The 13,438-nt window shown below is 38.1% G+C and overlaps 1 protein-coding gene across 1 annotated transcript in view; it reads right to left on the reverse strand.

Annotated features, from left to right (window-relative positions):
• The window catches only part of qless (decaprenyl diphosphate synthase subunit 1 qless), a 290,536-nt gene extending 277,116 nt beyond the window's left edge, over positions 1-13,420 (reverse strand). The window contains exon 1 of the mRNA XM_081749256.1: positions 13,223-13,420. Within this exon, the coding sequence (XP_081605382.1) occupies positions 13,223-13,420 (198 nt within the window). The remainder of the gene's footprint in view (positions 1-13,222) is intronic.
• Positions 13,421-13,438: the final 18 nt, after the last annotated feature.

Here is a 13,438-nt window from a genome sequence, read left to right on the forward strand (position 1 = left end):
CCATTTCACTCATTTCTGATAATCACCGTCTCCTTTAGTCTAACCGGCATAATCGTGGGATATAAAGCTTAAAGATTTCATTTCATTTTTCCGTCTCCCTTAGCCTAGCAGGCATAATCATGGGACCTTAAACTCAAATATTTATTATTATTATTATTATTATTATTATTATTATTATTATTATTATTATTATTATTATTATTATTATTATTATTATTATTATTATTATTATATTTTTGAATGATGCTCTGTGCGTCCGCCAACCACTACGATTATGGTTCGGAGTACAAGTTAATGTTTATTGGGGAGTCGGAAACTTCCAACTAGCTTAAGTCCAATAAGGCATAACGAAAACTCACCATTATATTAAATCTTGTACTGCAATTCAGGGACTCCAACTTAAAGTAACCCAAAACAAAACAAATGATATGCGCAAATTACTTATCTGAACCGTCACTTTCCAGACACACGTTCCACAACAATACCACAGCACGGCCAATGTTACGGGTAAAGTTTTTTTTACTTCATATGCACGCTTCTACACCTCGATTACTTTTAAGCGAGACACTCGGATTTAGTACAATCTGTTTTAACTACTGCACAAGTGTTTCCACGTGTGATGTTCACCGAATCTCTGAACAAAAATAATTAGTCTGCTGCATTATTTCAGCCAACTGGACAATGCAGAAAATGGCACGAAACCCTAGTAGTCTAGCTGTTGCCACATCACTTTACCATGCGCGATAGAAAAGTGACTGAAACTTCTGAAATTATTTGACTTGTCAACGGCTTTAAAAGAACAAACGGGTGTGTCTAAAGAATGATTCAGATTATCAGAACACGCAGGACAAAAGAATAACCCAGGTTGTCAAGACACGCAGGACAAAAATAACGATTCACATTTACAGGACATGCGGGACAAGGTAAAGATTCAAGTTGTCAAAACCATAGCCCACTTCGGACTATAACCTCAGTCAAATTCACTGGGTTCGTGCACCTTTGGTCAAAACACATAGAACAAAATAATGGCTCAGACTGTCAAGACAGGCACACAAAGTAACGACTCAGCTTATCAAGACACACAGGATAAAATAACGACCCAAACTGTCAAGATACTCAGAACAAAACTAACGACGCGGCTGATAAAGATACACAGGCAAGGTTTGAATTAACGGGGGATAGGGAAATTCCCGCCCCCTCGTCACAACTTATCCCCGGCTCGTGACAAGTAAATGTCTTCCTTGCAAGCGCGCCGATTTCTCTGTAAATTTTTGGGGGGAGAGGCATTCAGATGCAGAAGGTATATTATATATATATATATATATATATATATATATATATATATATATATATATATATATATATATATATATATATATATATATATATATGAAGATTTTAAGACAAATTGCACTCATATAATGCCAAATATTGTATATTCACAAATACAATAGGGGGCCCACATGAGTTTTGGGAGTCCCGGGCCCCCTTAGGATCGGCGCCCTTGCTTCCTTGCCGGAAATACATTTTTCTCCTCTATAAATCTCTATAAATACGTGAAGACAATTTCTAATATTGCAATTTAATTACTGCAAACACACTCTTAAAGTGTTCTTTAAAAATAATTTCTAATGAGTTAACATGAATGTGGTGAGTTGATTTTTCTTTGTCACTTCCATTAGTTAGAACTGGTGTTACTACATTACTTAACTGGTATATGTTAAGAATTATTGTTTGCAGTGTCACATTATAATACCGTATATTTGAATATTTTTTGCTGTTTTTGTATATATGCTGAGAGAGAGAGAGAGAGAGAGAGAGAGAGAGAGAGAGAGAGAGAGAGAGACGGAGAGAGTTTCGAAACAACACCGACAACGTTTAGGAGGTGATTCCTGATACCAAGATAAGACAAAAAGTATAGACCAACCTGGGTGCAGAAATTCGTCATTTCGGAGTTATTGGCTGCCGAAAATATGAAAATATGAACTTTAAAGGTCCATAGCTTCAAAACCATGCGGCCTACCGTACTCGGGTCAAGACTTCACGTAGGAAGTAGTGTGTGCCCTATCCAAATATCCATGTTTCAGAATCCTGCGCTACTTCCGCAACAATTTTTATAGAGGTAGGTGGTGAGTACTTTAAATTATATGCTCGTAGCTAAACTCCCTCTATAAAAATTGTTGCGTGAGTAGGTGCCCACCTCAGGATTGTGAAGTCTTAACCCGACTACGGTAGGCCCCACGCAGCCTATAACTCCGAAAGGAAGCATTTGTGCACCTAGGTTGGTCTATACTTTTTGTCTTATCTTGGTGTCAGGAATCATCTCCCAAATGTTGTCAGTGTTTTTTGAAATAATATATATATATATATATATATATATATATATATATATATATATATATATATATATATATATATATATATATAATATACCGACAATACACACACAAGCATCCCCCTCGTCCAGAAGTTTAATTCTAACACTATACACAGGACTAAAATATGACTCAGGTTGTCGAGATACGCAGGACAAAATTAAACGGCTAAGGTCGCCTATAGCAGCGAAGCTTAAAGATCTGATTTCATTTTAAGGTTGATCTTTGTTACTATTATGACAAAAAGAATGAAAGCGAGGAGACAAGTGAAGAAGATTTAATGTAGAAGTGATTTGCAAGCTGAAAAGGTGTTAAATGGTGTAAATGAGAACAGGAAATTGTCATTCATTTCTTCATTATTCCGCATAAGTTGTTGCATTTTTATTGCTATGATGTAACAAATTTGTTCCGAACAATGGCAGACTTTCACTGGTACTTAATGTTAGATAGTAACACACAAACACTCTCTCTCCTTTGCACATTGCTCTCAAGAATTCTCTCCTTCAACTGCACGTATGACAGCTGTCACTACAACACTCCACCGTGACCACTGCTTTCTTTTACACAGCACAGGAACAAAACCAAACTGGCAACATTATGCATGTGCTCCTGTGTAGGTGATGATTAGCGATTGTACTTTTAGTGTAGGTGGTCCTTGGTTTTTCTACCGGTGCGGTAAAGGCATAAAATTTTCGGTGTTGATTTAATAATTTAAGTCCAAAGTCACGAGCCCAGCTTAATAATAAACCGCAAGCCCTACAAATGGATAGCAAGCGCGAGTCTAAGCAAGCAGGAGCCTCATTTGGGGATAATGTCCACGAAACGAATAATATGATGGGCATTATGTAGAGTCATTTTGACGCGTGATTAGTGCCATACTAAAGGGTCCGACTAACATGTTTCCTGCAGTAGTCAGACTTTTAGCATGACGCTAATCATGGGTCAAAACGACTCTGCATAAGGCCGGATAATTCTCGTCTCGTAAGGCCATCAAGGTAACAAGCAACTACTCACAGTACACACCTAATTAAATAATAATAATAATAATAATAATAATAATAATAATAATAATAGCACGCTGAAATTAACTAATAATAATTAAAATACATTAATTAGCAACCAGCATAACTAAACCTAAGGAACTACAAAACGACATTATAAGAAATCCTAACCTGACTATAAACTTTTATACTTACTTGTGGAGTTTACGAAGAGTTTGGTGATGTAATTCATTAGTATTGAATTTTGCCATATTATTTAGATTTAATTGAAAGACCACACAGATAAAACAAGAGGCACTGTAAACACTACTTGGGTCATTACTTATAATTTGATTTTTTTTACTTTTACTAATGGAAATGATATGTTCGGGTTCCATTTTACGTTTACGACCGGTATAGCTCGGCGTTGTGATCAATCTGTATGTTCTGTGATCATCACAGTCGTTACCACAGAATCCGGATATTGTAGGTTCAGTTCGTGAAGTAACTACATCTCATCGAGGAACTGTGTCGGTAAGATTTCATCGGTGCGTATCGATTTGTTTTGTGTCCTTATACTTTGGGTTGTGTTTCTTGGATTCGACTGAACGTCTACATGACAAAAATACAAGGCAGGTGAAATAAAATCTTTAGGCCTTATGCAGAGTCGTTCTGACGCGTGATTTGTGCCATACTAAAGAGTTCGACTAACATATGTTTTCTGCAGTAGTCAGGCCTTTAGTATGACGCTAATCATACATCCAAACGTTCCCGTATAAGGCCCTTTGAGTTTAACGTCCCACAATTATGCCCGTTAGGCTAAAGGAATCGGATGATTAGACCTAACGTACGTGAATGATGGAAGAATTGGTGGAATGATATAGTGGGAGGAAACTGGAGTACCCTGAATAATCCCATGGACACAATGTTGTCCACCACAAACTATTTGGTCGTGGATCGAGCCCCACCAGAGGTAAGGTCTCTACCACTGAAACGCCATTTCTCCCGTAACAGTTTGAGCCAACATAACTCAAGACTTACGTCACAGATTACGATAATTGGTATAGGAGTTACAATTATTGATTGCATTTTTTGCGTTGTGTTACAGTACGCACATTTTGCGAAAAATGGCACGAAATTAACTCCAGTGAGCGAAGAAGTAAGGTACACCCAAGTCTTATTACTCCAACATTGCTTCAGTGTTGCATGATTCACAGAATAAGCTGTAAATTGAAGATATAATTATACGAACGCAATAAAAAGATCATTTATCAATGTTTAAAAAATCATTACCAGTAAAAAATCATTAAATTTATCAAATCATTACCAGTAACGGATCTAGCCCAAAGCCGCAGGTGCTTAGACCTCCCAGTTTTTGCCTTCTAGATCCGCCACTGCTCATTACAATATTCTGTAATAATAAATATGATTTGAATATGGTTATATCACATCTTTCGTGAACTTCTCTTGACGCGAAAGTATTACGGTAACTTCTAGATAAAATTAGGGGGGGGGGATAAATCACGCATTAATTTTTTCATAAATTTACAAGACGTCGAAAACTTTCCGAGAATCGGGGCGAAACGGAATTCTTCGGGAATCGAAACAATGCAACACTTTTACAAAATGTATGAAATGAGAAGAGGAAACTGCATTTCTTGTTTTCTCTTGTTTTGAACAGTAATTACAATAACCGAACACAAAACAGAGCCTAAGCGCATTTTGATAATTTAATTCAGCGTTATGAGGCCTCATCACGACGAAATTAAAATTTTGCTAATTTTACCGTAATTATGTGATATCTCTAAATAGATAAAAGATAATCGAAAAGTGGAACAAAAGCGCCCTAGACAATATCATTTTACGTAAAATATCGTTATCACGACTCATTTAATCTGCTTTCGATTTTCAGCCATTTAGAAAATCGGCATGTATTTTCGCATTTCTAAATGGCTGCAAACGGAAAGCTACTAGCTGATCGTGATAACGGTACCTCATGCAAAATAATATTGTCTAGGGCACTCTTGTTCCACATTTCGATTATGTTTTATCTATTTAAAGATATCACATAATTACTCTAAAATTAGCGGTGTTTTAATTTTGCAGTGATTAGGCCTGTTAAAGGAAAATTTGTAGCTACGTTGTCATCACAAAACATCAATATAAACTAACCATCGATAACAGTTCTTCGTTAAACACAGGGAATTTACAACAAAGCTCATATGTGAAACTGTTGGCAAAAGACAGAAAAGAAAGATAGGCATACCGGTATTGATTAGTTTCAGGCTCTGAATTATCAACAAAATCCATCAAATGCCATTAGAATACACACCAGGAACGTGCCTGAAATTCTCATATAGAAACATATGGTAATTTCGACATCCAGATTACAAAGAGTTCGCATATCCAGCAATGAAAATCATTATCGCTATCTAACTGATATTTTGTAGAATATCTCACGAAGGATATTGCTATACACAATCAACACAAAACGGAATTTTCTTCAATGCCATGAAGCATGTGTTATGTGGCTGGAATTATTCATTACTTAGAATACTTCCAAATTGTCTCTCTGCTGCAAATTGTCTCACGGATGTCCACCACCTTCCCAAAGGGCTTGGATACAACCCTTCAAATTTACTATTCTCGAATTTAATTGTACTCTTTTGAATAACAAATTGTCCCCTTCCCAAACATTTTAACGTGCGCAGCTTGCACCCAAAAACCCGCTCATGAACACCCCTACTTTTCGTATCCATGCTTCTACCCGGGTGCCGACTCTGTGGGTGCTTCAGTGAACCATCCTGTAGAGCTTTTGAGGGGTTCTTAGCACCCACACAAAAAGAAAGAAAATGGGGGGTTGTGTCAAATATTTTACCGTATTTCCTAAATGATACAGAGCGAAGACGGGATGTATAGTTTGGACCGAGCCTTCACGAGGAATGAAAAGATGCATGACGAAAACCATAGCGTGAAGTTTGAATTCTAGAACCTTCCTCGATACGCTGCCATACTTTGATTCAGGAATATTTTTTCCAGTGTAAAAGATACGAAAAAACTAACTCATTATATCTAATAAATTTTCAAAATATTCCAGAGGATGACCCCAGGACTCACTGGTAAGTCTGTGCTTATTCCAGACCCCCCCCCTGTTGTGGACTGAGAATTAAAGCCCACCGATTTCAAAACCCGATGCTATTGTGTCTTTATTTTTGAATCTACGTCTTTTGACATCAGCGAAACCTACAGTTCATTGTGGGATCTGAACCACCCAAGTGCGTTTAAAGCTCTGTCTACATAAATCGAATCTCGAACCCCATACATCAAAGAAAAATGCGCTACCCATTACAGAAGTAAGATGAGCATCCGTGCTTCTGACTATCACTAATAATTCAAGGTTACCCTCCATTAGTGCTAGCGGTTCCGAGTTCGATTCCCGGTGGGAACATTCGGTCTAAAAAGTGTAACAGCTTTTTTAGACCAGTCATCCTGAGTAACATTTGATGAGTTTTCCTCATTCACACCAGGCAAATGTTGGGATGGTATCTAACAATGGCCTCAGGACGCTTTCTTTGTCCCCCATTTTTTTTTCCTTCTCCAATTCCTTAGATAGTGTAATCGCCAAGAGACGTGCGTACATTCCCCATACGTGAGGGGGCTAACATGGTCATGTATGTCAAAAGCCCAGAAACCTAATTCCTAATTCTAATAATTCAAGGCTCTTCTACCTCTTAGGCTTCAATTAAGGAATCCAAATTCAACATTCTGTTTCAGCAGCGAGGTTAAACGAGGCGAAAACTATTGCTGTTTTAAGAAAAATGAAATTAAATTTTTCAGGTTTACGTCCCACGTTTATGCCCTATAAGCTAGAAGAGACGGATAAGTTAATGGAAATGAATGCTTATGGAAGGAATCGATTGAATGGAAATGTGAGAGCCTTGACAAAACCTACAGACACGATATTGCTCACCACAAACTCACCTGGGCTGGGATCGAACCAGGAATCCCTTGCATTAGAAGTGAGTACTCTCTATCACTGAGCTACTATGCCCCGCTTCTGATTACAATAGGGATTCGAATCACTATTCGAAGACTTCTTTGAGATAAGCATACCCACAGTGAATCGAACCCGGGACAGCATGCGTGTCAGCCATTGGATCACTAATCAGCACTTAGACTTTAGAACGAAATATGGAAGATTACGTTCTCCAGTTGACGTAACTATCAAAATATTTAATCACTTACGCACTAGATGTTACATGAAAGTCACAAATATTATCTTTTAAGAAAATAAATCTACGAATCAGACAGACAGACACACGCAAAAAAAAAAAAAAAAAAAAAAATAATAATAATAATAAATAACATACTGATTAAGCCGTTCCTCAATCTGGGGGCGAGGACCCCTAGTGAGTCGCGAGACCAATAGACGGGGACGCGAAGTGAGGTGGAGGAGATAAATATAATTAGGACCTAGTAACGAAAAAAAAATTCTTACAGGCTACTGATAGACATATTTTTATTTAAATATTTACTGTTAAGCTACTATTTCTATTTAGTATATAGGATTTAGATTTCTGGGCTTTCGGCATCTAAGGGAATTTAGCCCGTCACGTTTTGAGGGGTGACGTCCCTCGGCGAGCACACTATCCGGGGAAAGGGAAGGAAGGAAGCAGCCTGGGATCTATAAGTTAGGTAACATCCCAGCATTTACCTCGTGTGAATGACGGAAACCGAGGAGAACTTCATTCAGGGTGGCTGGCCTGGAAAAATTTTACACTTTTTCGACCAAGTACCCGCACTGGGAATCGAACCCTTGACCGCTTCCACCGAGAACGTTAGCGACTATCCCTATATAAGGCTTTATATATATTTGCAAGCGATAAGCAGCAATAATAATAAAAAAATCTTGTTACAAACCGACAATTAAATTATGGGGGTCACTGGCGGAGCGCGTCGTGATACGAAATATATGAGGAAGCCTGGATTAAGCAATGCATGTACTACTCTATATAACTTTAAAGTGGCCGGATGACCTTATTATGGTAGCATGGATTCCACCTTAAATTGTAGATTCCCATCTCGTACAGCCTCGCTGCTGTAGGGACGCTAACTTGCCAAACAAATACAAAAGAATTACTTCTCAAAACAATAAAACATTGCAAAGGTATCAAGTTGTTTCATAAACATGAATGCTTCTTGCCCTAGCAAGTAACCCATCAGATTTCTAGTAAAGATTGTGATTTCCGATTTGTGATAGGCTAATTAGCATGCGATTCCTGTCCTATTAGTTTTGGGTTCGCTCTCCATGTAAACACATGCACTGTGTTTCCTTTCTTACATGACGCTCACTGGTGGTGAAGACTACGGTTAAACTCGAACACTAAATAAATCCAACTAAACACTACGGGAGCTGACATTGGAGGGGTCGAGGAAATCTGCGATCTTCAAAGTTTGCTTGGATCCCGTACTGCATTAAAATTCTCATTTATTTCTAATAGACGACATCTAACAATGAACCGCACATACATGAATCTCCTTCACCTGAACACTCTTACTCTCCATAACGTCTATTACAGACAAAATGCAATGAATAACAATTAATAAATGAGAGTAGGACAATTCCTTTTCTCCATCTTTCGAAAGACGATGTAAACGAAAGAGAAACCACATGGCTCCATTTACATAACCTCTTACACGCATAAATTGCGTGCTGCCAACGAAACTGAATCATACAAACGACCTAGAAACAGCCTCTCCCATAGCTTAAGGAGACACTTTTACAGACAAAATTAATATCGTGCACAGGAAAGAATTATTATTTCTAATAGCTATTTAAACAGAACTCACACTAATATTTATTAGCTACTCTCTATACCAATCATGAAATGAGATGAAAGTTTTACGTCTCACTACTATGCCGGTTGGGATAAAGGAGACAGTGAAGATGAGAAATGAATGAAATGGTGGAAAAAAGAAAGTAGGAGGAAACGGGAGAATCCCGAGAAAACCCACGCATACGGTGTTTGTCCACCACAAAGCTCACTTGACGTGAGCTAGGACCAGGACCGGATTAAGAGGGGGCTTAGGGGGACTGTAGGGTCTCCACTCTGATCAAAAACTCAACTGGCTATCTATAAAAAAAAAAAAAAAAAAAAAAAAAAAGATACAATCATCATCATAAAATATGTCTAAAAATACGGAACATATTTCCTTAAATTTCCTACTGTACTTTCACAATAATGTAGGCAAACTCAGCAGAGACTACATATTATTCTAGCTCCGGGCCTCCAGATGGGTTAATCCAGCCCTGGCTTGGATCGAACCAAGAATCCCATGCACCAGAAGTGAACGCTCCACCACTGAGCCATTGCGGCCTTTTATATACTGATCAATCAATAATTGCAAGTGTACCCCCGCGTAGCGTAATCGATAACCCTCTCACTTTTGGTGCAAGCTGTCCCGGGTTCGATTCCCGGTGGGGATACGCGGACGGAAATGTGTAAAAGCCTTTTCAGGTTAGCCATTCTGAGTGAGGATTTTACTGGGTTCTCTTCATTAACATCACGTAATGCCGGGATGGTACCTAACCAAAGTTCAGGCCGCTTCCTTCCTTCCCCACTTCCCCGTGTAATGTGATCGACGAGGAACGTTATTCCTCATACGTAACGGGCATAGTAACCCAAAACCCAGAAACACAATTCTTAATTTCTTAACTAACTGCAAGCAAACAAACCTTTAAAAGCAAAGGAGTGCTACTAAAAATTTTCGAAGGTTCCTTACCTTTTTACATTAATTATACGCACGCCACTGGGAACCAGATGACTAGTGTTTTCGCACGATCAAATGCCAAATTTATTGCAAATGAAAAATAAATTAAATTTCTTATTTTAGGTCCCACCATTATACCATGTAGGCTAAAAACGATGAATATCTATGAAAGAATTGGTGGGACAAGGATGTGGGAGAACACAAATGCAAGAAAACACGATGTTGTCAACCACAAACTCACACGGCTTGGGATCGAACCAGCGACCCCCTTGCACTTAAGGTGAGAAGGTGCCAGTGAGCCACCGAAACTGGAACCTCTCGATTGCGGAACGAGAAGGTTAACTATTCATAGTAGCAAACTATCCAGTTCAGTACTAGATGCTTCTAATTTACCATTCCAAATTACATTCTTTTACAATTCTGGAGACTTTGCCGTATAGAATCTTTGATTCAATCCTAGCAAACAACAAGACGGCTTTGTTGCGGACGAACACCGTGTGCGTGAGATTTCGTTCATTACCACCGTCTCCCTTAGCTACAATTGACGGTATGGTTCGAACCACCATAATATTTCAAATTTTAAGCTTCTCCCACCAGGAATCGAATTCGGGCGAGGAGGGGTAAGCTTGGTAATGTTATTACCAACAATATATCTGCATGGGTTAATTTCAAACACTGCTGTGCTTTCTACCAATAAAGCTATAGACATTCACTTGTATAAATGTCTTCATTGCCTCTGTACTAAAGTCTAGCACGCAAATCAATCCCATCCAGGAGTAAAAGTGAGGGAGAACACGGGGGGACGTCGTACACCCACTCCCAAAAAATATCTACGGGGTCTCCCCGCTTCCCTTCCAAAAAAACAATGGTCAAAGATAAGTAAGGGGATGGCGTGTTCATGCGTCCCCCTACCTTTTCAAATCCACTTTTACCCCTGATCCCATCCAATAGTTTATTTACAAATGAGAACAACTGCATGATAGACAGAAATTCGAATCTTACAATGCGCTTCAGTACACTAATCCAACCTGCCAATTCTTCCTTTACGTACGATTCTATGATGTCCTGATTCAAAGACCAGGATTAAACCTCGTACAAAAATTCCGTCTCATAAAATGTCTGTTACTAATCCAGAACTCCAAATGAAGTGAGTCACGTTTAACAAAACTTTAATAGTACTCTCATTCCCTTTAAAACTAAATAAAACCTTTATACACATTCTTCAATAATATGATTTGATTTCATATGTTTGCAACAAGTACTTTAAAAGACAAAGTGTAGTCAATCCAAGCTTCAGTTTTTCCTAGAGATAACACTGGAAAATTTCCGAAAGAAAAGAGACGCTCGCAGGGCCGGATTAAGGGGGCTGTAGCCCCGGGCCTCCACTCGGATCAAAATCTCAACTGGCTATCTATAAAGAATCATACAAGATAACAGTTATCATTATAAGATAATATACGACCAAGAATATGAAACATCTTCCCTTAATTTTCCTCCTGAACTTTCACAGAAATGTTTTAGCCGAAGTCAGCAGGGACCACATATTTTTTCCAGCGCCGGGCCTCCAGATGGAGTAATCCGGTCTTTGATAGTCGCATTCCGAGTGTTGGACACAGCCTTAACAGAAAACTAAAACAAGAACTCCACCAGATTGATAAATCTTTAATTTACGCATCCCTCTAAGCAGAGAATACAATTAAAGACTGTTTACTACCTTAAAACAATAATAATCAAAATACGGCAAACTAAACCTGAAATTTTGTACTTTGGCTCCGTAGGCCTATTAGAAAAGATGACAAACTTAATAACTAAAACTTCCAGCAACACCGATCTCGAGTTGCTAATGGAAATGAAAAGCAAGCGTTCCTGGAAATTCCGAAATCTCTCCAACATAAAGTGAGAGTTGTACGATTGTCGATGCGCTCGGCTTTCGACGATAAATTTCACTGACGAAACACTGTAATTTCTTAGCAAATATAGCTACAGCTGCCTGATAAGAGAGAAAAAAAAAAAAAACTTTTATCGCTAATAATAACACAGTAATAGCTCACTCATCATTAAAAAAAAAAAAAAAAAAACGGAATGCAGCGTAGTCATTCAGGAGAAATCGAAAGTTATTTTCTATGTTACGATTCCTTCCTCTTTCCATGAATGTCATCTAAATTTGCATTTTCTTTATGTCTTTTAAGTACACAAGCAGGGTATTCCACAGAGTTTCCGTACGCAATATTAGTGTATATGAAAAATGTCACTAAATATTTCGCCTTTTAATAATATGTGCACCCGCTTAAATTTTGTTTGTTCTTAACGATAACTTTCTGCTCGCTGTTGTATGATTACATATTTCAGTAATATCTTGTTCAACATGCCATATACTGTACAATTCCGGGATATTATTTCCCCTTAACCTTACACGATACGCGCGATTTTCAGTTTTGTGCAGTACTTGGTTCAACACGTGCGCAAATCGACAGTCATATTGCTAAACAGATTGCAGGGCCAAGTCACAAGACAACTAGCAGAATACTTTTGCATGTGTTATTTCATTTATACTTCTAAACGGAATACGATTTGAACACATTTCTGTCTTAATGTGTTTTTGAATTTTCATTTTAGAGGAACTTTAATACGAACTTTACACACATTTGCATAATTTGCATGATTTTTGTCACAATTATAGATAAACACTACTCTGAAAAATCTCATAGGCCACACAGTAAGCATAATAGTTCGTATCTTCTGCTCTTGGTGGAAGGTCGTTTCAATATTCTCAATATGTTGTTCCCTAACACATCCGATCATAATCAATAACAAATATATTTATTAGAGTCATGTAGGTTCCACAGAATAAGTTATAATCACAAATTGGGTTTAATATTTCGCTCTAGTAGCTCGTCAATGGGTTTTGTTCACGAATGGAAAATAGTATCAATAGCACTCTCATCTCAATATTTGAAGATTGAATGACTAAATAATAACAATTAGGCACACTCAAAGGTTTGTATCAATTCATACACACATTTTCAAAATTCGGAAATTATTTTTATATTTACAGTAATTGAAGGAAGGGTGGAAAATATTAGCATCAGTACCTACCTTCATGCATTGAAGGGGTGTCCGAGTAGTTGGCTGTAGTCTCCATTGTAAAGATTTCACAGACGTTGATGCCTTTCTCTTCGCTTGGGTTGCATGCCCAAGCTGGCACAACTTCTCCAGCCGTAAACAGAGCCGACCCGACCCTAGACACGCCATAGTTAAGACTGTTGAAAGGCTTTGATCTCCAAAGCCTAACATAGCGCGGTCCACGGAGAG

The sequence above is a fragment of the Thermobia domestica genome, chromosome 2, assembly GCF_964235325.1.
Source record: "Thermobia domestica chromosome 2, izTheDome1.hap1.1, whole genome shotgun sequence".
NCBI classification, from domain to species: domain Eukaryota; kingdom Metazoa; phylum Arthropoda; class Insecta; order Zygentoma; family Lepismatidae; genus Thermobia; species Thermobia domestica.